The sequence below is a fragment of the Rhinatrema bivittatum genome, chromosome 17 (assembly GCF_901001135.1).
Source record: "Rhinatrema bivittatum chromosome 17, aRhiBiv1.1, whole genome shotgun sequence".
NCBI classification, from domain to species: Eukaryota; Metazoa; Chordata; class Amphibia; order Gymnophiona; family Rhinatrematidae; genus Rhinatrema; species Rhinatrema bivittatum.
This window is the reverse complement of record NC_042631.1, coordinates 18,493,862-18,515,517: the sequence shown is the minus strand read 5'-3', so window position 1 is coordinate 18,515,517 and position 21,656 is coordinate 18,493,862. Positions and strand designations below refer to the sequence as shown.

At 42.5% G+C, this 21,656-nt stretch overlaps 1 protein-coding gene across 7 annotated transcripts in view; it reads left to right on the top strand.

The window, feature by feature from the left end:
• Nucleotides 1-4,524: 4,524 nt before the first annotated feature.
• The window catches only part of FAR1 (fatty acyl-CoA reductase 1), a 57,773-nt gene continuing 40,641 nt past the window's right edge, over nucleotides 4,525-21,656 (top strand). For 2 of the 7 annotated variants that reach the window (XM_029582427.1, XM_029582425.1), the window contains exon 1: nucleotides 5,159-5,177. In XM_029582427.1, the coding sequence (XP_029438287.1) occupies nucleotides 5,173-5,177 (5 nt within the window). In that variant the 5' untranslated portion in view covers nucleotides 5,159-5,172. Of the gene's footprint in view, nucleotides 4,697-4,796; nucleotides 4,930-5,158; nucleotides 5,178-9,478; nucleotides 9,586-21,656 lie in introns of those variants that run through there. The other 5 variants (XM_029582426.1, XM_029582424.1, XM_029582428.1 and 2 more) reach the window with 4 other exon arrangements.

The window sequence follows — 21,656 nt, the reverse complement described above, 5'->3', positions numbered from 1 at the left end:
GTTTGGGCAGGTTAGATCTGGCACACCACCCTTCTATGCCTCGCACTGGTAGGATTTTGCTTTCCCCCAAATTTTGGCGATCTAGGTGACTGCCCTGCATGCATGTCAGAGAAGAGTGTACTGATGGCTGATATATGGCCTGGTACAGAGCTGCATGTCCTTTAAATGACAGCAGCTCCATTGGCGAAAAAAAAATCAAGATAATTCCGCTAGCAGGAAAAACAAGTCAAACTGCTTGTATCAGGGTAAAATCTCATAAACATATTTGCTCTAGCAAAATTGCAAGAGAAACTCCCTTTTTTAAACGTAAGTACTTTGAACTCAAAATGTGTAGGCACTGGAAACGTTTTTACAGGAAAAGGCAACACACCTTCAAGTCAGCTTATTTGCACAGTTTTAAAGTGGTATGATTTTTGCCTAAGTTTATATTTCTAGTGAGGAAAAAATAGTGCAGAAAAACTGCCCCAAAATCAATTGGTGTGCACACTTTGCCTTTAGGTTTAAATTAAAGTTACCAGAATTTGTGAACTAATGGAAAAGTAACTTTCAGGCCGATACAGAAACGTGGGTTAGTGGGCGCACAGTGTCCTGTGCGCGACATACAGTAAATAAAATTATTCAAATTAGGGCCTGCAGTAAAAGGAGCGGTGGCTGTCAGCGGGTTTGACAGCCAACGCTCAATTTTGCCGGCGTTGGTTCTCGGACCCGCTGACAGCCACAGGTTCGGAAACTGGACGCCGGCAAAATTGAGCGTCCCGTTTTCAACCACGGGCTGCTTTTAAATTTTTAATTATTTTTTACTTTTGGGACCTCCGACTTAATATCGCCATGATATTAAGTCAGAAGGTGTACAAAAAAGCAGTTTTTACTGCTTTTCTGTACACTTTCTCAGTGCCGAGAGAAATTACCGCCTATCTTTGGGTAGATGCTAATTTCTGAAAGTAAAATGTGCGGCTTGGCTGCACAGTTTACTTTCTGAATCGCGTGGGAATAACTAATAGGGCCATCAACATGCATTTGCATGTTGCGGGCACTATTAGTTTCGGGGGGGTTGGATGCGCATTTGACATGCTATTACCTCTTACTGAATAAGGGGTAAAGCTAGCGAGTCAAAAATGCGCGTCCAACCGCAGGTTAACAGTGCGCTCCGCCGGAGCGCACTGTACTGTATCGGCCTGTTTGTAGGTAAAGGGACAACATGATTTAACTTGGGCAATTTTCTCAGTGGAAGGGAGTGGACAGTGGAGTGCCTCAGGGATCTGTATTGGGACCCTTACTGTTCAATATATTTATAAATGATCTGGAAAGAAATACGACGAGTGAGATAATCAAATTTGCAGATGAGACAAAATTGTTCAGAGTAGTTAAATCACAAGCAGATTGTGATAAATTGCAGGAAGACCTTGTGAGACTGGAAAATTGGGCATCCAAATGGCAGATGAAATTTAATGTGGATAAGTGCAAGGTGATGCATATAGGGAAAAATAACCCATGCTATAATTACACGATGTTGGGTTCCATATTAGGTGCTACAACCCAAGAAAGAGATCTAGGTGTCATAGTGGATAACACATTGAAATCGTCGGTTCAGTGTGCTGCGGCAGTCAAAAAAGCAAACAGAATGTTGGGAATTATTAGAAAAGGAATGATGAATAAAACGGAAAATGTCATAATGCCTCTGTATCGCTCCATGGTGCGACCGCACCTTGAATACTGTGTACAATTCTGGTCGCCGCATCTCAAAAAAGATATAATTGCGATGGAGAAGGTACAGAGAAGGGCTACCAAAATGATAAGGGGAATGGAACAACTCCCCTATGAGGAAAGACTAAAGAGGTTAGGACTTTTCAGCTTGGAGAGGAGACGACTGAGGGGGGATATGATAGAGGTGTTTAAGATCATGAGAGGTCTAGAACGGGTAGATGTGAATCGGTTATTTACTCTTTCGGATAGTAGAAAGACTAGGGGACACTCCATGAAGTTAGCATGGGGCACATTTAAAACTAAGCGGAGAAAGTTCTTTTTTACTCAACGCACAATTAAACTCTGGAATTTGTTGCCAGAGAATGTGGTTCGTGCAGTTAGTATAGCTGTGTTTAAAAAAGGATTGGATAAGTTCTTGGAGGAGAAGTCCATTACCTGCTATTAAGTTCACTTAGAGAATAGCCACTGCCATTAGCAATGGTTACATGGAATAGACTTAGTTTTTGGGTACTTGCCAGGTTCTTATGGCCTGGATTGGCCACTGTTGGAAACAGGATCCTGGGCTTGATGGACCCTTGGTCTGACCCAGTATGGCATTTTCTTATGTTCTTAACTTTGTACCCAGGTTGCAAGTAGGGAAAGTTGTTATGGATCTTCCTGGAAGCGAACAGCCGTGAACAGAGTTGCAGAGCTCTAAAAGCCCATTTCTGTGTGCTAGCTAAATGCATATCACAGAACCACACAAACTGCAACACCAGCTCTAAAAGCCCATTTCTGTGTGCTAGCTAAATGCATATCACAGAACCACACAAACTGCAACACCAGCACTCTCTGACCCCCCTCCCCAGCCAGATCCCCCTTGCTGCTCCAGCCCCAGCACTTTCTTTCCCTCTCACTGGTCTAGCCTCAGAACACACGGACTCTGGCATACTTAGACCCCCCCCCCCCCAAACGCTTTAAGACCCACCTCCCCCAGCTTGAGCCTTAGACACTCCGACTCGCCCTAATCAGCTCAACCTCTGCACACTCTGACCAGCTGTCCCCAGTTTTGACCCCCATACACTGTGCTCCCCCAATCTCTAGCCCAATCTAACACACTCTTCCTTCCCCCCCCCCCCCCAAATGAGTCCAGCCCCAGAACATCCTTCTCCTAGCCCCAGCACACCCTACCCCTTTCCCCAGACTGACCTCATCTGGACATCGATTTCTCAATTTCAATTAGGGATACATAATCAAACGAGTCCCACTGAAACCAGGGATCCCTTAGAGTTAATTCACTTTGTATAGAGGAATTCTTTTTGACTCGTTAAGAGACCATCTAGCTTTCATTCAAAATAGTCAGCTAAAGAGTGATGTGATGGAATGGTCATTAATGTCAAATGGTCAGCTAAAGACTGACATGATGGAACGGTCATTAATGGTCAAACCTGTACACCGTAGTGAACTAGTGATTCTCACATGCAATGACAGTATATAAAACACTCAAATAAATAAATAAATAAATGTGTTGTTCAAGGGTTTATTAAGACCACAAACCAAATGAAATAATTCTAAGGGTCTACTTCAGACTTATCCAACTGTTTCTTATATATTCTTTTTTTCTTAAAACGCCTTGTAAATCTTTTGACTCTGGTTAAAGGCATCTTCATTGTCTTGTGTGTTTTGCTTTTCTCCATTTCCGTTCTGCTCTGCACAATTCCTGCTTCTTTTCCTTGACTAAGGTGTCATATCATGGTGCCATACCCAAGAATCATGGGGTTTTCACATTTTTCAGTGAGGCGATTTCATGAATACTATTAATAATACATTCATAAAATAATCGACTAGTTCATTAATGGTCTCAGCTGTGGTATTAAAACTTTTATCTACCAATCTAGTTTTAAGCAAATCAGAATCCAGAGGAGCACATTTAGGCTTCCTCTTTACTGGTTCAGAAATATTAGTAGCATAGCATGACAATTCAAGCTGAAAAGTGATCAATTGGTGTGCACACTTTGACTATGATCAGACTATGGCACTTCAAAATTGGAAATCTGGGATACTATGCTTTCTTTCTTTCAGAAGACATTATACTGTTTAGCCAAGCATTGACTACTATCCCTTCTGCATACTGTCAGCGGTCTGTCAAAGGTATGCTGAAGATTATTAAGATTTGTCGTTGCTGGACACTCTCATAAATATTGGTATTGCACACACAGCACATGCTGTGATGATTGCACCTGGCAAGCTCCCTATTTATGGCTATCGCCGTCTTCAGCTGGGGGGAAGAAATCCGACCATTCATTTCCCTAAAAAGTCCATAACTGCAGTGCCAGCCTCTGCTACCCAATGCATAAGAACATCAGATATGCCATAGTGGGTGAGACCGAGGGTCCAATCAAGCCCAGCATCCTGTTTCTAACAGTGGCCAATCCAGGCTACGAGTAGCTGGCAAGCACCCAAATATCAAAGAGATGTACGTGCAGGTGCCCTGGAGCAGACCGGACCTCTAATAAAATGCCCCGAAGTGGCATCAGTTAAGGGCGCTACTCCACCCTCACCGCGCAATCGAAACGCTGATCTGCAGCGTTACTGTGACCGGGCGCCAGGAAAGGGCCCGTCTCGCCCATCTTGCGTCTCCACGGACAAAAAAGAGGGCAGGGGCGCGAGCCCCGCGGCTCTGCACGAGCTTCTTCTCGCCGCCGGAGATGCCTTCCGAGCACGGGCGCGGAAGCCAATCAGCGACTGCCTCGGCCTCGACCGCCGCGCGGCGCTAGGCGGGCTAAGCCAATGGCGAGGGGGAGTCTTCGGCGCCGTTAAGACGACCCGTCGCGCAGCCGGCCAATCAGCGCCGTCCTTGTGGTCGCCGTTCTGAGGAGGCGGTGCGGCTGGCCCTGAGGGGAGGGGGGGAGGCGCGTCGCTCCTGGCTCTCGCCTCTCTCAGCCGCGCGGTGGCGGACCGGTGCCGGGGTGGCTCAGCAATTACTGCCTGCCGCCCAGGGCGCGCCTTAACGGTAAGTAGCGGTGGTCAGCTGCCCGCTCGCTCGGCTGCAGCGAGAGGGCGGGCTGAGAGCCAGGAAGTGCGGCTCCGCCTCTCCCGGCACGGCTGAAACATGATGGCGCTTCCCCTCTCTCTTCCCTGCCCCCCCCCCCCCCCCCCCATCAAGAATCGCGAGTCCCTGCTCGAAGGCTTAGCGGAGAGTCCTCCGGTGTCGTGATAAGAGGCGGTGGCGGATCTCCCCCTCCGGTATCGTGCTAGAGTCGGTTCTCATTTTGTTGCCCCCCTCCTCCTCCTCCCGTCTCTAAACACTGCTGGGCTGTTAAAAGATTTCTTTTGCTCTGGGAGGGGGGTTCCCTTGCCTGTGTTGCCGTCCCGGAACTTCATTCTCCGCAGCCCCATTTCCCATGCGGACGGGGCCCCCCTTCAGCTCGTGTCGGTTCTGGCACATTTTGTCGAACATGCGACCGGTTTTAGTCGCCTCCGGTCCAAATGAGGTACTGGCAATGGCCACTTCATAACGGGAGCCGAGGGAACTTCACGGTGTGGTTCGCTTGCAGGCGAAACGTGGGGGCATCGGGCCGGTGCATTGCAGGATGTGCCTGTCGTGCAAGCCCCTTTTCAGATATTCGACGGCTGCCGTGGTGTTCTTTCTCCTCTCTCATGTCATAGTGAGTAGAATAGAGCCCGAGGATGTCTGCCGCAGTTCGTAGATAAAGCCGTAGCCTGTAATCCCTTTTACAGAACCAACAGAATATGCTGTCGTGCAGTCAGCTTTTGAGACCTCCATAGGCCTCTTCACACACTGCAGCAACTGTACATGGAATGTGTGCCTTTTTTTTGGGTTAGGATTCATATTTTGCATTTTTTTTAAAAAGAGGCTCATGATCACTTATCTTTGTATGTTCTGGTTCCTTGTTGGACCAAGTAAAGTCTATATGTATGCCAACCCCTTTATACTAATCACGATTTTAGTTTGCCTTCTAGTCCTATGAAAGAATGCATACATTGTTAGCTTGTTCTTCTTTTTCATTTATAATTATGAGGCAGTCTATTTCTGACATTTTAGTAATCTATGGATTAATCTCAGAATTGCTGGTGTGTACTGTAACGAATCTTTAAATACATGAGAGAGAATTTAGTAAACAAGAGAGAGCCTAGTTGTGAATACATAGTACTAGGCTCAGGCAGTATGCATCTTGAACAATGGTTTGGTTTGCTTACTTTTCACCCAAGAACAGAGTCTTCTGACATCAACAGAAATTATTTGCACAGTTTTCAGTACAAATCCACTGTTCATATTTTGTTACTATTGGTAGACTCTGAAGAAGTGTCAAAGTAGCTGTTGACACTACAGTAACTCTACATCCTGATAGAAAAGTGTGGGCTTCATGCAGGCTTGTTGACAAATTCTTTGACTTTAAAAACAAACAAGCTATTGTTCAGCCATGGAATCATTTATCCAACTAGCTCCTAGTGCTGCCTGTTAGAAATTGGCTTTAGGCTTATCTGTACCAAGTACAACTTAATTCAGATGTGTCTATTCCCTCACAATTAGAGAATAGTTATGTAATGAGAAATTTCAAATATACCAACAAACATTCAGAATGTAAAAATGAAGGATTTTCTTCTCCTCTCACATATGCCTCTGCCACTCTTGTACAAAATTTGCTACCATCACAAACTAGAATAACCTTTTCTTAAGTATTCACTGTGTGAAGGGATCACTGGCCTACAAGTTGGGAAGTCAAAACCTATGGGCTTGCACTCTGAATCAGTTAAAAATTAACACAAATGATTTATGCCTTTTTACAGTGGCTTTATAATAAGGTCACAAACAGTGAATAGGCATTAGCACTATAGCTATTTGCAAAACTTTGGAAGTGGCTTAGTAGATTTGTAGTAGCAACATAAAATATGACAAATACTACATGCTATTAGTTACTGAACTGTACCCAGGGATATGATTTATGCGCACACACGCTTTCAGCACAGAAAGCAGTTTTTGTACGCATAAAGTAGATTTATGCACAGAAAACATGCTTTGTGCTCAAAACAATTTTTCTACCTATAAATCCTGATTGCAGGTCCCAGTGCTGGATATACCTACAGTATTTAAAGCTTTTTCTATACCGACTTTCGTGAAACAAGTCAAATCAAATCAGTTTACATGGAACAGAGACATTAACCAAACGTATCTGTATAAACGTATTTTTGTATTAACCAAAAAGTATCTGAATGTAACTCTCATTGAGTGAGTTACAATGAAAATGCGAGTTAAATACACTAAATAATAATTTCAGCTTCTGCCCATTGACTGACTCCAGCGCTGGAAACTTTACTCCACCTCTGACCAGGGGTGAAAATTCCAGTGCAAGAGAACCTAAGTGAGTTCACCTCTTTGTATTGGCGTAATGCAGGGGATAAAAGTTAAATGTCTTAATTTGCATGGGATTTCCATGTGAGGGCACTAAGCAGGGGACACAGTTTTATACACTCATTTTTGTGCGCAAAACTCCTTGCTGTATCAAGAGTAACATTTGCACACATATATCTGAGGTGCTCTGATGAATGCCCCTTATTGTATTGGCCTCCCTTGTAGATGAACTCAAGATCTTTCACATTGGCTAAGCAGCATCTGCAGACTGCAATCTTCAAGTCTTGCTACCGATTTTTTATTGGCTTTATATCGGGGTTTGACAGGGCCACTCCATGACGTTCACTTTTTTCTTGCTATGCCATTCTGTTGTGTTGTGTTTTTTTTTTTGTTTTTTTTTGCTTAATGCTTAGGATCATTGTCCTGCTGAAAGGTGATTCTTCTCCCCACTCCCAGGTCTGTGGCAGACTAGATCAGGTTTTCCTCCAGGATCTGCCTGTATGTTGCACCATCTGTCTCTTTCCCTTGATCGTTACAACCCTTCTTATCCCCTCTGCTGGAAAGCATGCCCACAACATAATGCTGCCACTACCATGCTTTCCTGTAGGGATGGTGTTAGGGTGATGTCCTGTTTGTGTGTGTCTTATGCCACACATATCACTTAGCATTGAGATCAAAAAAGTTCCTCTTTGGTCTCATCAGACCACAAACCACCTCCTAAATGCATATGGTGTTCCAGAAGTATTTGCTTACAAATACTATGTGGCACATGATATGACATTTCTTCTGTACTGTGTTCCTTTATGCCATCCTTCTATACAGGCAGTTTTGTGAACTGGAGCTAATTTGGGTTTGCTGTGACACAGGGTATAAAGACTAGTGTAATAAAGACTTATTTTTTTTCAGTATTACTTTTGGATTATTTCAACTATTGTGCTTTTATGATGAAAATGTAGAGTATGTTAATTGTAATTGTATCGAAGTTTGCTCAGACAATTTATTAATTTGTTACTTTGTTTTGCATGTTTTAATTTTGTATATGGTTGTGTGAAGATGATGTACACGGCAGAATCCCATGCTCAGTTGTCTGTGGCCAAGTAATGTTGTTGGGCAAGTATTACAAGAATTTGTTGTTAAACCACTGATAAGAATGCATGTAATACAGAGCAATACGTGACTAGAGATGGTAACTTACCTGCACTCTCCCATAGCTACACTCTGATGCCTGTTAGCTGCATCAGAGGAGGCTAGAACAGTATTTACAGCATATCTGATCCTATGTAACGTGCTTACCTATAAAGTGTAAGCTGTTGATTAATTGTGAAATGATGCTGAATGCTTGCCTTCTAATTACTACTGAAAATGTGTACCCTTGTCTCTCTGGGTTTCCTTTTTTTTCGCTTATTCTGTATTTGGTTCTCCAGTCACCAGAGATTTAGCAGTATAGTTAATTTAACTGTGCCACTGGACAAGTAAAAGTCCTGTATCTTCTCCCACTTGTAGTATGGAGTTTGGTGCAGATTTTCAGTAGCAACCAGTACCAAAGAATACTTGAATTTTAGTGCAAGTTTGAAACCTGTGATCAGCAGCATCATCACCATAATTTCAAATGTTACCATCCGTTCTCTGCTTATAAGTGCTTAGTCCCCACATTTATCTCACAAACACAGGCAATAAAATAATTACAAGGTAGGAACTGGTTTAAAGTTGAGAGTATAATTTTAAAGTAAAGAATTTTGATTTATTTTTTTTTTCCCTGATATAATTTTAAAACTTCCTTCATGGGCAATTTACTGTTTCTGTCCAGTGACCCTACACTCAACCACTGCTTTCCACACTAGACAGCAGAGGTAGGCAACTCTGACCTTCGAGCACATAAGAACTGTTATTAATCAAGTAGAGTTCGGGAATAGCCACTAGCGATAGCATGGGATCTCTTTATTGTTTGGGAGATTACCAGATATTCGTGACCTGATATTGGGCTTGATGCATCCTCAGTCTGAACCAGTATTGCACTTCATGTGTTTATGAAATTCTCCAGGAATTTGTCCAAACCTCTTTTTTTTTTTTTTTTAAACCCTGCTATACTAACTGCCTTAACCACATCCTCTGATTAATGAGTTCCAGAGCTTAATTGTGCATTGAATGAGAGAGAATTTTCTCCAATTTGTTTTGCATGTGTTACTTACATGGCGTGTTCCCTAGTCTTTTGTATTTTTTGAAAGTAAATAACCAATTTACATTTATCCTTATATTCCACAGTGAATGTAGCACAATCCATTTGTTGTGCTACAGAATACCATGATCAAAGCCACTGGATAATCTGCTCGGATGTAAACATTTCTCTAAATTTTCCCCCAAATCACAGCACCCAGCAGCATGGTAGAGTGCCTGCCCTGTAGTCGTTACAGATGCCATGGCAAATGTAGACCTCAGCAAGGTGTTATTTGAGAGGGAAGAGGATAGGCAACTGCAGTCCTCCAGTGCCGAAGAGAGGTCTGATTTTCAGGATACTCATAGTGAATATGGTATAACTTTTTGAGCAATACTTTTTCCTTCATAAATCTGTTTACCACTTCTATGAAGTAAGGCTAGGATTCCCAATTCTCCTCCATTCCAGGCAAGCTGTTATGTAATATGCATGTGCACCGTAGTTGGCCATATTGTGTGTACTACAAGGTATACCTCGGTCCTGCTTGGATGGAAGATGCTGGGTTAGCAACGGATAAATGCATCCATCATCATATGAGCTGGAATTTTTCACATTCCATGAAAACAGCACATTCTGTGTAGTTAGGATTTGGGGTCTTGGTCATATTCAGGTTAAGTACATTAATTTTTAAGGTAAATATTTGTTAAAACATATGAGTCCTCCATTTATAATTTTGTATGTGCAACGATTTTAGGATTATTGTAATCCAGTTTAATTCTATGTTCATTTGGTATGGAAGTGCAACATTATGAAATGTTCCTTTCAGTCTCACTAGCTGGAATGAGAACTAAAAATAAAAACTTTTCTTTTTAAAAAGATGGAAAGTGCTTCCTGGAGTGCTTTTTATTTTTCTCTTGCTAAGATTAAAAAAAAAAAATTGTTGCATAAAGTGTTGAATTTTAGTATAGGTAGAATATCAAATTCTAAGTGACTTCCAAGCAGAATTCTTGATGTTTATACTTTAATACAAAAGTCCTGGTTTTTATTTTTTTGTTATTGGTATTTGGAGGCAGGGGGGAGCAAGATGTAGCACCAGCCAGAAAATCAAAATGACTTGTCCCAGGTGCTCTGTAGTATGGCATGTATTCAGAATGCCAGCAAATAGATACCCATGTTATGCATAAAACAAAAACCTCTTAGTTACTACAGTAATTGATGCTTTTCATGAAATGGAATGAGCAAAGAACTTGGAAACTGAATTGCTGCCCAGCCCTCCAGCATTCTTGAGACAGTCTCTCCAAAGCGCTGTTGAGGATATTGTGAGAAGCTGGTGTTGCAGCTGCAATCTGCTTTGTGACTTCGCACAATGTGCACAAATTTTTTATTTTCTGTCATTTAAAATCTGATTTCTCCAGCTCAATATCTGCATATTAAAACTTGCACTAGAGACACACAGTTTCTGGATGGAATAAACGACTGCCTCAGGAACCAACGAGAGAGGGAGCTATTTTAGATTTAATTCTTAGAATGCAGGATTTGGTGAGAGAGGTAATGGTGATGGGGCCACTTGGCAGTAGTATTCCTAATGTGATCAAATTAGAATTAATGACTGGTGGGGGGACAATATGTAAATCTACAGCTCTAACACTAAATTTTCATAAGGGAAACCTTTTTGATAAAATGAGGAAAATAGAAAAAAACTGAAAGGTGCAACAGGCGTGCACATTGTTTAAAAATAAAATCTTAGAAACACAGTCCAGATTAAGAAAAGTGGAAGGAAGGCAAAACTATTATTGGCATGGTTAAAAGGTGAGGTGAAAGATGCTATATTAGCCAAAAAAAAATCCTTCAAAAATTGGAAGAAGGAGCAATCTGAAGAAAATAGAAAAAAGCATAAGCATTGTCAAGTTAAGTATAAAGCAGGCTAAGAGGTAATTGAAATGAAGTTGGCCATAGAGGCAAAAACTCATAATAAAACCTTTTTTAAATACCCAAAGCAAGAAACCTGTGAGGGAGTCGGTTGGCTGTTAGATGACCGGGTTAAAGAGGCTCTTAGAGAAAAGGCCATTGCAGAAAGACTAAATGAATTCTTTGCTTCTGTGTTTCCTATTGAGTATGGGGGGGGAGATACCGGTTCCGGAGATGGTTTTCAAGGGTGATGAGTCAGACAAACTGAACGAAATCACTGTGAACCTGGAAGATGTAGTAGGCCAGATTGACAAATCACCTGGACCGGATGGTATGCATCCCAGGGTTCTGAAGGAACTCAGAAATGAAACTTCAGATCTATTAATTAAAATTTGTAACCTATCATTAAAATCATCCATTGTACCTGAAGATTGGAGGGTGGCCAATGTAACCCCAATATTTTAAAAGGGCTCCAGGGGTGATCTGGGTAGCTATAGACCAGTGAGCCTTACTTCAGTGCTGGAAAAATAGTGGAAACTAGTCTAAAGATCAAAATCACAGAGAATATAGAAAGACATGGTTTTATGGAGCACAGTCAACATGGATTTACCCAAGGGAGGTTTTGCCTCACAACCTGCTTCAATTTTTTGAAGGGGTTAATAAACATGGATAAAGGTGAACCAGTAGATGTAGTGTATTTTGATTTTCAGAAGGCGTTTGACAAAGTTCCTCATGAGAGGCTTCTAAGAAAACAACTAAAAAGTCATGGGATAGGAGGCAATGTCCTTTCATGGAATTCAAACTGATTAAAAGACAGGAAACAGAGTAGGATTAAATGGTCAATTTTCTCGCTGGAAAAGGGTAAAACAGTAGAGTGCTCAGGGATCTGTACTTGGACCAGTGCTTTTCAATATACCGTATTTATAAATGATGGAAAGGAATAGGATGAGTGAAGTAATCAGATTTGCAGATGATACAAAATTATTCAGAGTAGTTAAATCACAAGCAGATTGTGATAAATTGCAGGAGGACCTTGCAAGACTGGAAGATTGGGCATCCAAATGGTGATTAAATTTAATGTGGTCAAGTACAAGGTGTTGCATATAGGGAAAAATAACCCATGCTGTAATTACACAATGTTAGGTTCCATATTAGGAGTTACCACCAGGTAAAAGATCTAGGCATTATAGTGGATAATACATTGAAATCATTGGCTCAGAGTGCTGCAGCAGTCAAAAAAGCAAACAATGTTAGGAATTATTAGGAAGGGAATGGTTAATAAAACGAAAAATGTCATAATGCCTCTATCGCTCCATGGTGAAACCGCACCTTGAATACTTACAATTCTGGTCACCGCATTTCAAAAAAAGATATAGTTGTGATGGAGAAGGTACAGAGAAGGGCAACCAAAATGATAAAGGGGATGGAACAGCTCCCCTATGAGGAAAGGCTGAAGAGATTAGGGCTGTTCAGCTTGGAGAAGAGATGGCTGAGAGGGGATATGATAAAGGTCTTTAAGATGATGAGAGAGTTGAACGAGTAGATGTGAATCGGTTATTTACACTTTCGGATAATAGAAGGACCAGGGAGCATTCCATGAAGTTAGCAAGAAGCACATTTAAGACTAATCGGAGAAAAATCTTTTTCACTCAATTCATAGTTAAGCTCTGGAATTTGTTGCCAGAGGATGTGGTTAGTGTAGCTGGGTTCACAAAAGGTTTGGATAAGTTCTTGGAGGAGAAGTCCATTAATGGCTATTAATCAAGTTTACTTAGGGAATAGCCACTGCTATTAATTGCATCAGTAGCATGGGATCTTCTTAGTGTTTGGGCACTTGTAGCCTGGATTGGCCACTGTTGGAAACAAGATGCTGAGCTTGATGGACCCTTGGTCTGACCCAGCATGGCAGTTTATGTTCTTATCTGTGCTCTGCCACCCTAACCAAAAAAAACAACTTTTAAAGTTCACAAGTTTGGACTGAGCAAATGTTTCCCTTCTTCATCATAGAAAAATGTAGTCTGGTTTTTTTTTCCCCCTTCTTAGCAGCAAATTATGCTTGTTGGCTGTATTACTTCCTCTCTTGCTTTGGTTATGACACTAGGAGAAACATAATTTCTAAGGTCTTATTTAGGACATTTTGGAAAATGTTTGACATATCTAGCCATGGCCCCTGGTTTTTTAAATCTCCACCCAGCTCTACAGCTGTTCATACATCTGTGATTTGCCTACAGCATAGCAGCATCCTGACTTGCTGAGATACTTTCTGCTTGGCCCTTATGAATTTTAACTGACAACGGAATCCCCTAAATCTTATTGTTGCTTCTGCTGCTTGAACTTGCTAAACAATTTTCCAGTATAATCAGATGTCAGTAGAGAGAGCCCTGTACATTTTGGTGGTGCGCTACTCAATACATAAACTGTAACCTGGGGTTAGTCGTGTGCACCATTGGGCAAGTGAAATGAGTTGAACATTTGCTGCCGATCACACTTGAAGTTGCCATGTGTGCTCTGAATGGAGATGCTAGAGGCAGCCAGTAATGGACGCACAGTTTGACCTGCATAGATTTTCAGTAGCTGGTGCTGGAGAGGATTTACTCTCTAGCCCCTTCCTTATCACTAACCTTTTTGGTTACAGAAAGGCTCTGGAAACGTGACTGACTGTCAGACAAAATCCTTGATAGGTTTATCTCATGGCAGAAAGTTAAATAACTTTTTACTTTCTTTTGCGAAAAGTGATGATGTAATATTTTGGTTTTCTGTAGTCCTGCTAGAACAAGTTTTACATTCAGGTTTGCTTGGGCAACTTAGGGGGCTTTTGAATAGAGTGACTGGCACAGTGGTGTTTACATCTTTGAAACCAAGTGCTTTTGAGGGTTTAATCCTCCCAATTTGATCAAAGCAGTTCACGTCCTCGGTAGGTTTGAGTGGCATTGTGTTAACTTTACAAATTGTACAGATCTTCTGTCGTAGTCAAAAAGGCAACAAGGGACGGTCTTCACCTCATAGACTCAGCATTTTGAATCTTAGCCAAAAGGCTGAAAAGTGATCACACTGCATGGATTACCTTGATTTATGGCTTTCTCTTGGCTGTTACTTTGGAGTCGTGACTGATACAGTACTCTGGCAAATATTTCAAGAACTGCTTTCACCAGTTCCATGGGAGGGGGAGAGCGGGGGACTGCTGCAGGGTCTCTCTGTTCTGCCCGTGTACCTCACAGTCTCAGGAATACCACTCTGTAGTTTGCAGGCTGGTAGATGGTATTTTTCAGGAGCGAAAATGTAATTTACTGGAGCAGTGCAAACTGAATCAAATTAGTACTAGAGCGATTTTGCTAACTCAGATAATACGCCTTCTGAAAAAGATGTTAGTGATTTTTTTTTTTCCTCCGCTATAACTGAGGTGCTGTTTGTAGCAGTAACACAGAGTGACTTCCTGTGGCCTTTGATAAATGAAGCAGGACTTTGCAGAGGAAAACATCAATAATGAAAATAGATGCAATTCTTGGCCTCTTCTCCAAGTATTGCAGAGCTTTAAATTCAGCAAGCCTCAGCAAAGTTTACTCCCAGATACTGTTTAAGTAAGTTGATCTTGTTTAAGCTTGTTAATGTGCAACTGTAAACAATATTACTCTGGTAAAAACTTACAAATTAAATGCATTCTACACTGGACAATGAGCATTTTTAAAACATGTGCAGAAGCTAGTACATATTGAGCACTGACGGCTATTGCACTATATCTTATCTGCAGTAGAATAACGTGAGAATATTTGCTTTTTATACTACTGGGTCCATTCTTTAGTTGATTATACTGTATTTGCGTTATATTGCCTTGATGGCTGCTTGGGGCTCAGATGAGATGCAACCTTCTAGTTGGGCCATTTGTGAATCTTAACCAGATGGTACACACCCCAGAGTTCTGAGAGAACGCAAAAATGAAATTTCAGATCTGTTAGTAATTTGTAACCTATCATAAAAATCATCCATTGTACCTAAAGACTGGAGAGTGGCAAGTTTAATATTTAAAAAGGGCTCCAGGGGTGCTCTGGGAAACTCTAGACGGGTGAGCCTGACTTCAGTGCCAGGAAAAATCGTGGAAAATGTTATAAAGATCAGAATCACAGAACATATAGAAAGACTTGGTTTAATGGAGCACAGTCAGCATGGCTTTTACCCTAAGGAAGAATTGTCTCTCAAATCTGCTACATTATGTTTTTGAAGGGGTGAATACGCCTGTGGATAAAGGGGAGCCGGTAGATATGGTGTATTTTTTTTTTTTTTGATTTTCAGAAGGCGTTTTGACACCGTCCCCCCTCATGAAAGGTTTTCGTGCTGCTCACCATATCGAGTACTTATTGCTTTCCTTTTTTGACAAACTTTTAACTTCAGTGACTCAGGGTGAGTCTAGGATTCTTGTGCCTTTGACACCCTAGATCAGGGCTTCCCACAGCCAGTCGGGTTTTCGGGATATCCACAATGACTATGCAGGAGATAAATTTGCATGTACTGAGTCTTCATGGTATGCAGGTTTATCTCATGCATATTCATTGTAGATAACCCGACTGCCTGTGGGGTTCCCAGGACAGGTTTAGGAAGCCCTGCCCTAGATCATGTCCTGTTAACTGTACATTTGCAACAAGTCTGTATAGGAAGGAAAGTGGCCGCATGGTTCCTTTTTGTTTCTTTTAGAAGACAATGCGTGCAGATTGGTAATACCAGATCTCACTGGGGGGGGGGGGGGGGGGGTTTCTCCAGGTTTGGCCCTTTCAGCTGCTCTTTTTAATATTTATTTACAGCCTATTTGTCAAATTTTTCAAAAACTGAATGTTTTTTTTTTTTTTATGAGAATATACCCTGATGATATTCAGTTTTTTATTCTTGGTTCTGATTTGACTTTTCCAGTAGCCCAGTTTTGTAAGTGTATGGATGCGATCAGTATTTGGTTAAAAGAGTATTATCCAGTACTTAATATTAATAAAATGGGCATGCCATTAAGTATTTGTTATACAGGTAACCATTTACCGATTGTATTTGAAGCTAAGAATCTGGGTGTCATGCTAGATTCCCAGTTAACGTTTAAGCCTCATTTTGACCCATGTTATATCCCTTGTTTAATGTATTCGCATTCTTACATGCTTGTTACTGTTATAATGTAAACCGAAGTGATATGTAATTTTGCTACATGAACTCCGGTATATAAAAATGTTAAATATAATAGTCTTCCTTTTATAATTTAAAAACACTTGATCTGCTCAAGTACTTATTGGCCCCCAAGATGTTTAGCGCTGTCCTTCAATCGCAACTTCATTACTGTAATGCACTATTGGTTGGTTTGCCTAAAATCCATTTAAGAGCATTGCAATTAATCCAAAGCACTGCTGCAAGGCATATTTTGGAATGCGACATTTTGAACATTGCAGAAGCTGCACTAGCTGCCTATGCAACGGCGCACGCAATTTAAATTAATCATTATCCACAAACTATTTTATGGAGCGCATTAGTGCACTCTGCATAATCTTTTACAAGATTACTGTCCTGCTAAGAGATCTGTCTTCCACAGATTCCCGCTTACTACTTGTTTCATCTGTCAATGTTTAAGTATATTTTAGTGGGCCTTGTTCACTTTTATTATTTTATTGTTTTATTTTGCTTAATTATATTTTATGAATGATTGTAAACAGTTTTGAATCATTAGTGATAATGCGTGAATATAAAAAAAATGTGTAAATGAAAAGCTTCAAAGAAAATTAAAAAGTCATGGGATAGTAGGCAATGTACGTTTGTGGTTTCAAACTCTGTAAAAGACAGGAAACAGAGTAGGATTAAATGGTCTGTTTTCACTGTGGAAAAAGGTAAACAGTGGAGTGCCTCCAGGGATCTGTACTTGGAGCTCTGCTTTTTAATATATTTATAAATAATCTTGAAAGGAGACGACGAATGAGGTGATCAAGTTTGCAGATGACTCAGTTATTTAGAGAAGTTAAATCACAAGTGGATTGTCATAAATTGCAGGATGACCTTGCGAGACTGGAAGATTGGGCTTCCAAATGGCAGATGAAATTTAATGTGGACAAGTGCAAGGTGATAGGGAAAAATAATCCATGCTATAGTTACATGATGTTAGGTCTCATATTAAGAGTTATCACCTGGTAAAAAGATCTAGGTATCATAGTGGATAATACATAGAAATCATTGGCTCAGTGTGCTGCGGTGGTCAAAAAAGCAAACGGTTAGGAATTATTAGGAAGGGAATGTCATAATGCCTCTATATCGCTCCATGGTGAGACTACACCTTGACTACTGTGTGCACTTCTGGTTGCCGCATCTCAAAAAAGATATAGTTGCACCAGAGAGGCTATAGAGCAGGGCAACCAAAATGATAAAGGGGATCAAATGGCTCCCCTGTGAGAGAGGCTAAAAGAGGTTAGGGCTGTTCAGCTTGGAGAAGAGACGGCTGAGAGGGGGATATGATAGAGGTCTTTAAGATCATGAGAGGTCTAGAACAGGTAAATGTGAATCAGTTATTTACTCTTTCAGATAATAGAAGGACTAGGGGGTATGTAGTTAGCAAGTAGCTCATTTAAAGAAAATCAGAGAATTCTTTTTCACTCAATGCATAATTAAACTCTGGAATTCATTGCCAGAGGATGTGGATAAGTTCCTGGAGGAGAAGTCCTTAAACTGCTATTAATCAATAAGGAATAGCCACAGCTTATTGCCAGCATGGGATCTAGTTTGTTTGGGTACTTGCCAGGTACTTGTGACTAACAGGTCGATCCAGTAAGGCCGCGGTAGAAACAGTGCGGTAGTGTCAGGCGCACCCTTCCTCCCCGCACGCACAGTTCTCTTCACTAACTCCCCGATACTCTCCTCTAATCGCATGCAAATGCATGCCGCGTCTTTAAAGCGGTAGGGAAGGGTTATGGCCGCGTAACCCATTTTACTGTATAGGCGCTTAATACAGCGCCTATACAGTAACCAGGGTGCGCTGGTACCTGTCATTTCAAATGACATTTGAAATGACAGGTACCAGGAAGTGTAAAAATCAAAATTTTTAAATACCTGTCGGAGGGCCGCGTGGGTCCAGGCGGCCGGCGGGATCCGGGGGGCCGGTGGTCGCGTGTTAAATCTAGGCCGCGGGCGGGTGGGCGCCTGTTCCGGGCGGCGGGGGGTGGACACGCGTTAGTTTCAGACGGCCGCGTGGGTCCAGGCGGCCGGCGGCGGCGGGAGCCGGGTGGTCGCGTGTTAAATCTAGGCCGCGGGCGGGTGGGTGCCTGTTCCGGGCGGCGGCAGCAGCGGCGGGGGGACACGCGTTAGTTCGAGACGGCCGGCGGGTGGTCGCGTGTTAAATCTAGGCCGGGTCCGCACAGGCGCGCATTCACTGCCGGTGGGGGCTGCCTCTCCCGGCAGTGAATGAATTCATTCATCCAGGCGGAGGAGCCGGTGGCGAAAGCAGCCGGCTCCTCCGCCTGGATGAATGAATTCATTCACTGCCGGTGGGGGCTGCCGGGAGAGGCAGCCCCACCGGCAGTGAATGAATTCATTCATCCAGGCGGAGGAGCCGGCTGCTTTCGCCACCGGCTCCTCCGCCTGGATGAATGAATGCGCGCCTGTGCGACCCCTGCGATTCGGCGCTCAAGGCAGTCACATGCCGTGACGTCACGCCTTGAGCGCCCAATCGCAGGGGTCGCACAGGCGCGCATTCATTCATTCACTGCCGGTGGGGGCTGCCGGGAGAGGCAGCCCCCACCGGCAGTGAATGCGCGCCTGTGCGGACCCGGCCTAGATTTAACACGCGACCGCCCGCCGGCCGTCTCGAACTAACGCGTGTCCCCCCGCCGCTGCTGCCGCCGCCCGGAACAGGCGCCCACCCGCCCGCGGCCTAGATTTAACACGCGACCACCCGGCTCCCGCCGCCTGGACCCACGTCGGCCGCCTGGACCCACGCGGCCCTCCGACAGGTATTTAAAAATTTTTATTTTTTCTTCTGACAGGTTTTATGTGTCCCACATCATTACATTTTCTCGATCATCTCTGTATCGCTTTTTTTTAAAATTGTTTTATTGTTTTTGAGTATCTTAAGCGGTGTCGATGGATTTATTACTAGACTCACAGTCCTAACTCCTACTAGGGGGAGGCGGTAAACTAACACGTTACGGCCGCGGCAAAACAGTGCGTTACTAATGAGAGAACCTGAGCGCGCGTTACGGTATCGGAGGGGAATAGCTAATTCCTTCATTATACAGCTAATTCGTTCATTTACATGCCGGGTGCGGGAAGGGTTACGCGTCTGTTTTAAGAAGCACTACGGATGCGCAAAATTGGAGACTGTATCGCTGGTTTGCCTTACGCGTCCGAATTGTGCGCAGCGAGCTCGTTACAGACGAGAAATCTTCAACTGAACTTTACTGGATTGAGCTGTTAGTTTGGCCACTGTTGGAAACAGGATTCTGGGCTTGATGGAGCCTTAGTCTGACTCAATATGGCATGTTCTTAAGTTCTACCTTTGAGTAGGAGGAGCATTCAAAGAATTGTAAATACAATTCTCTGAAAAGACAAAATATAAATAAAAATGGGATTGTAAATGACTTCAGTTTTAACTAAAAAATTATCTAAAAAACGTTTGCTTGTAGTCCTGAGTTAATTGTTAGACTTGAGCCCAAGTGCACCACTAAAGTCAGCAGCTTACTGCATCAATTGGCATGGCGATGCAAAATATGTACGGCTTCTTATGTATATCTAACTACAATCATGTGGAAAGTTGCCCTGTGCCTGCATAGTTTGCATGCAAATTGAGCTCTGCCCCCTTCCTCCCTGTACTTTCCAGCTCTACCTCTGTGTCTCTCTGTGTGTGGAGCCCACCCCAAAAGAGAAACATTTGGTTGTAGTGAACAGTTCATTTGCCGTCTCCTGCTGGCCTGGAAGAGACACATTGGTGGCAGTGGACAGTGCAGTCACTCACTGGCTCCTATTGGCCAGCAGGAGGAGGATGGTGGCCTTGCAGTGCCTCCGGCACACCCTCCATCCTCGCTTGCTCGGAGCCCCGAATGGCATGCTTTGAACTACTACTCACACCTCTGTTTTGTTCTTTCTACACTTCACAGTATTTCCCTGTCCTTGGACAGGCTTTTACTATTGGTTATTTATATTGGGAGTCCCTGGTTCTTATTTCTAAGTACTTATTCTGATGGCTAATTCTTATGAGAACTTTAAATATTTAGAAATACTTTTAGAAAGCAGAGTGAATCTTGCTGCTTTTCCTTGTGATTCTAGATATCTGTAATGGGATACTTGTGCGTTTCTTCATTGGTTGATGTAGCTTTGTAGGGAATACTAAACTTTTTTTTTTTTTTCCAAATATGAATATAGGAATTCTGGCATTTCTCCTGTGATTGCTACTTTATTTATACAAATGTGATACTCTGCCTTTTCCCAAGGTAGTCTCAGGGTGGATTCCAGTCAGAATTATAATCGAATAATTATACATTGAATCAGTCCTTCGTTTCTAGAGAATGCATTAGTCCTGTGCCAAAAAGAGGAAAGTACAGAATTATAGTAGTTTTATTGGTGGATTAATGCGAGGGTAGGCAATTCCTGGTTCTGGAATACCACAACCAGGTCTGGTTTTCAGGAGTGCATGAGAGGTGTTTGCATGCATTGCCTCCACTGTAGGTAAATGTCTCCTGTATATTCATTGTGGATGTTCTGAAAACCTGACCTGTTTGTCTGACTTGCTGTCTTTTTTCTTCCTCCATTCTAGCTGTCACTTGATTAGAAGGTGTGTGTGTGTTCATTTTATAGGTGTGCCTTTTCTTTCCCTCTGAAACTGACAGACCGATACGTCCATTTCCGGTGCCTGCTGTTTGAACACGCGCACAGCTCCCTCTGCTGGGTGCGCGACACTGAATGTAAATGAGGGGTCACATTAAAAAGAGGCGACGGGGATAATTGCGCGCCCTTGCGCCTCCTTGGCCTGGCAGAGGTGGCTGTCAGCGGGTTTGGAAAACGGATGCTCAGTTTTAGGAGCGTCCGTTTTTTCCCTAACCGGAGCACATCCATGGGGTTAGGAAAATGGAGAATCAGTTTTCCTAACCTGACCTGCTGGCACAGTTTTTTTTTTTTTTTTTTTGTTTGTTTTTTTAACCTTTTGGTTCTTTCGATTTTATCGGTACGATATTAAGTTGGAGGATGTATGTTTGGTTTTTTTTTTTCCCTGTATCCCAGGCGAATGACTAATAGCCTCATCATTTGCATGTGATGAGCGCTAGGTTTGGACACGTGTTGTGGACCCGCTAAATCCCTTATTGTATAAGGGGTTGTGGACCCTGGGTGAATGTTTGCTGATGCTGCCCCTGTGCTGTGGAAAGTCTGCCAATTAAGAGAAATTAGAGATACAAAGGAAGTTAGAAAAGACAATCTTTTTTTAAAGAAAGTTTCAAGATTGATGACTATAATGCTCGTAACGTTTAAAGTACCCATGTTCCCTGTCTGTTCTTTAATTGTTGGTTTATAATATGTGTGATCAGTTGTGAATGTTTTATT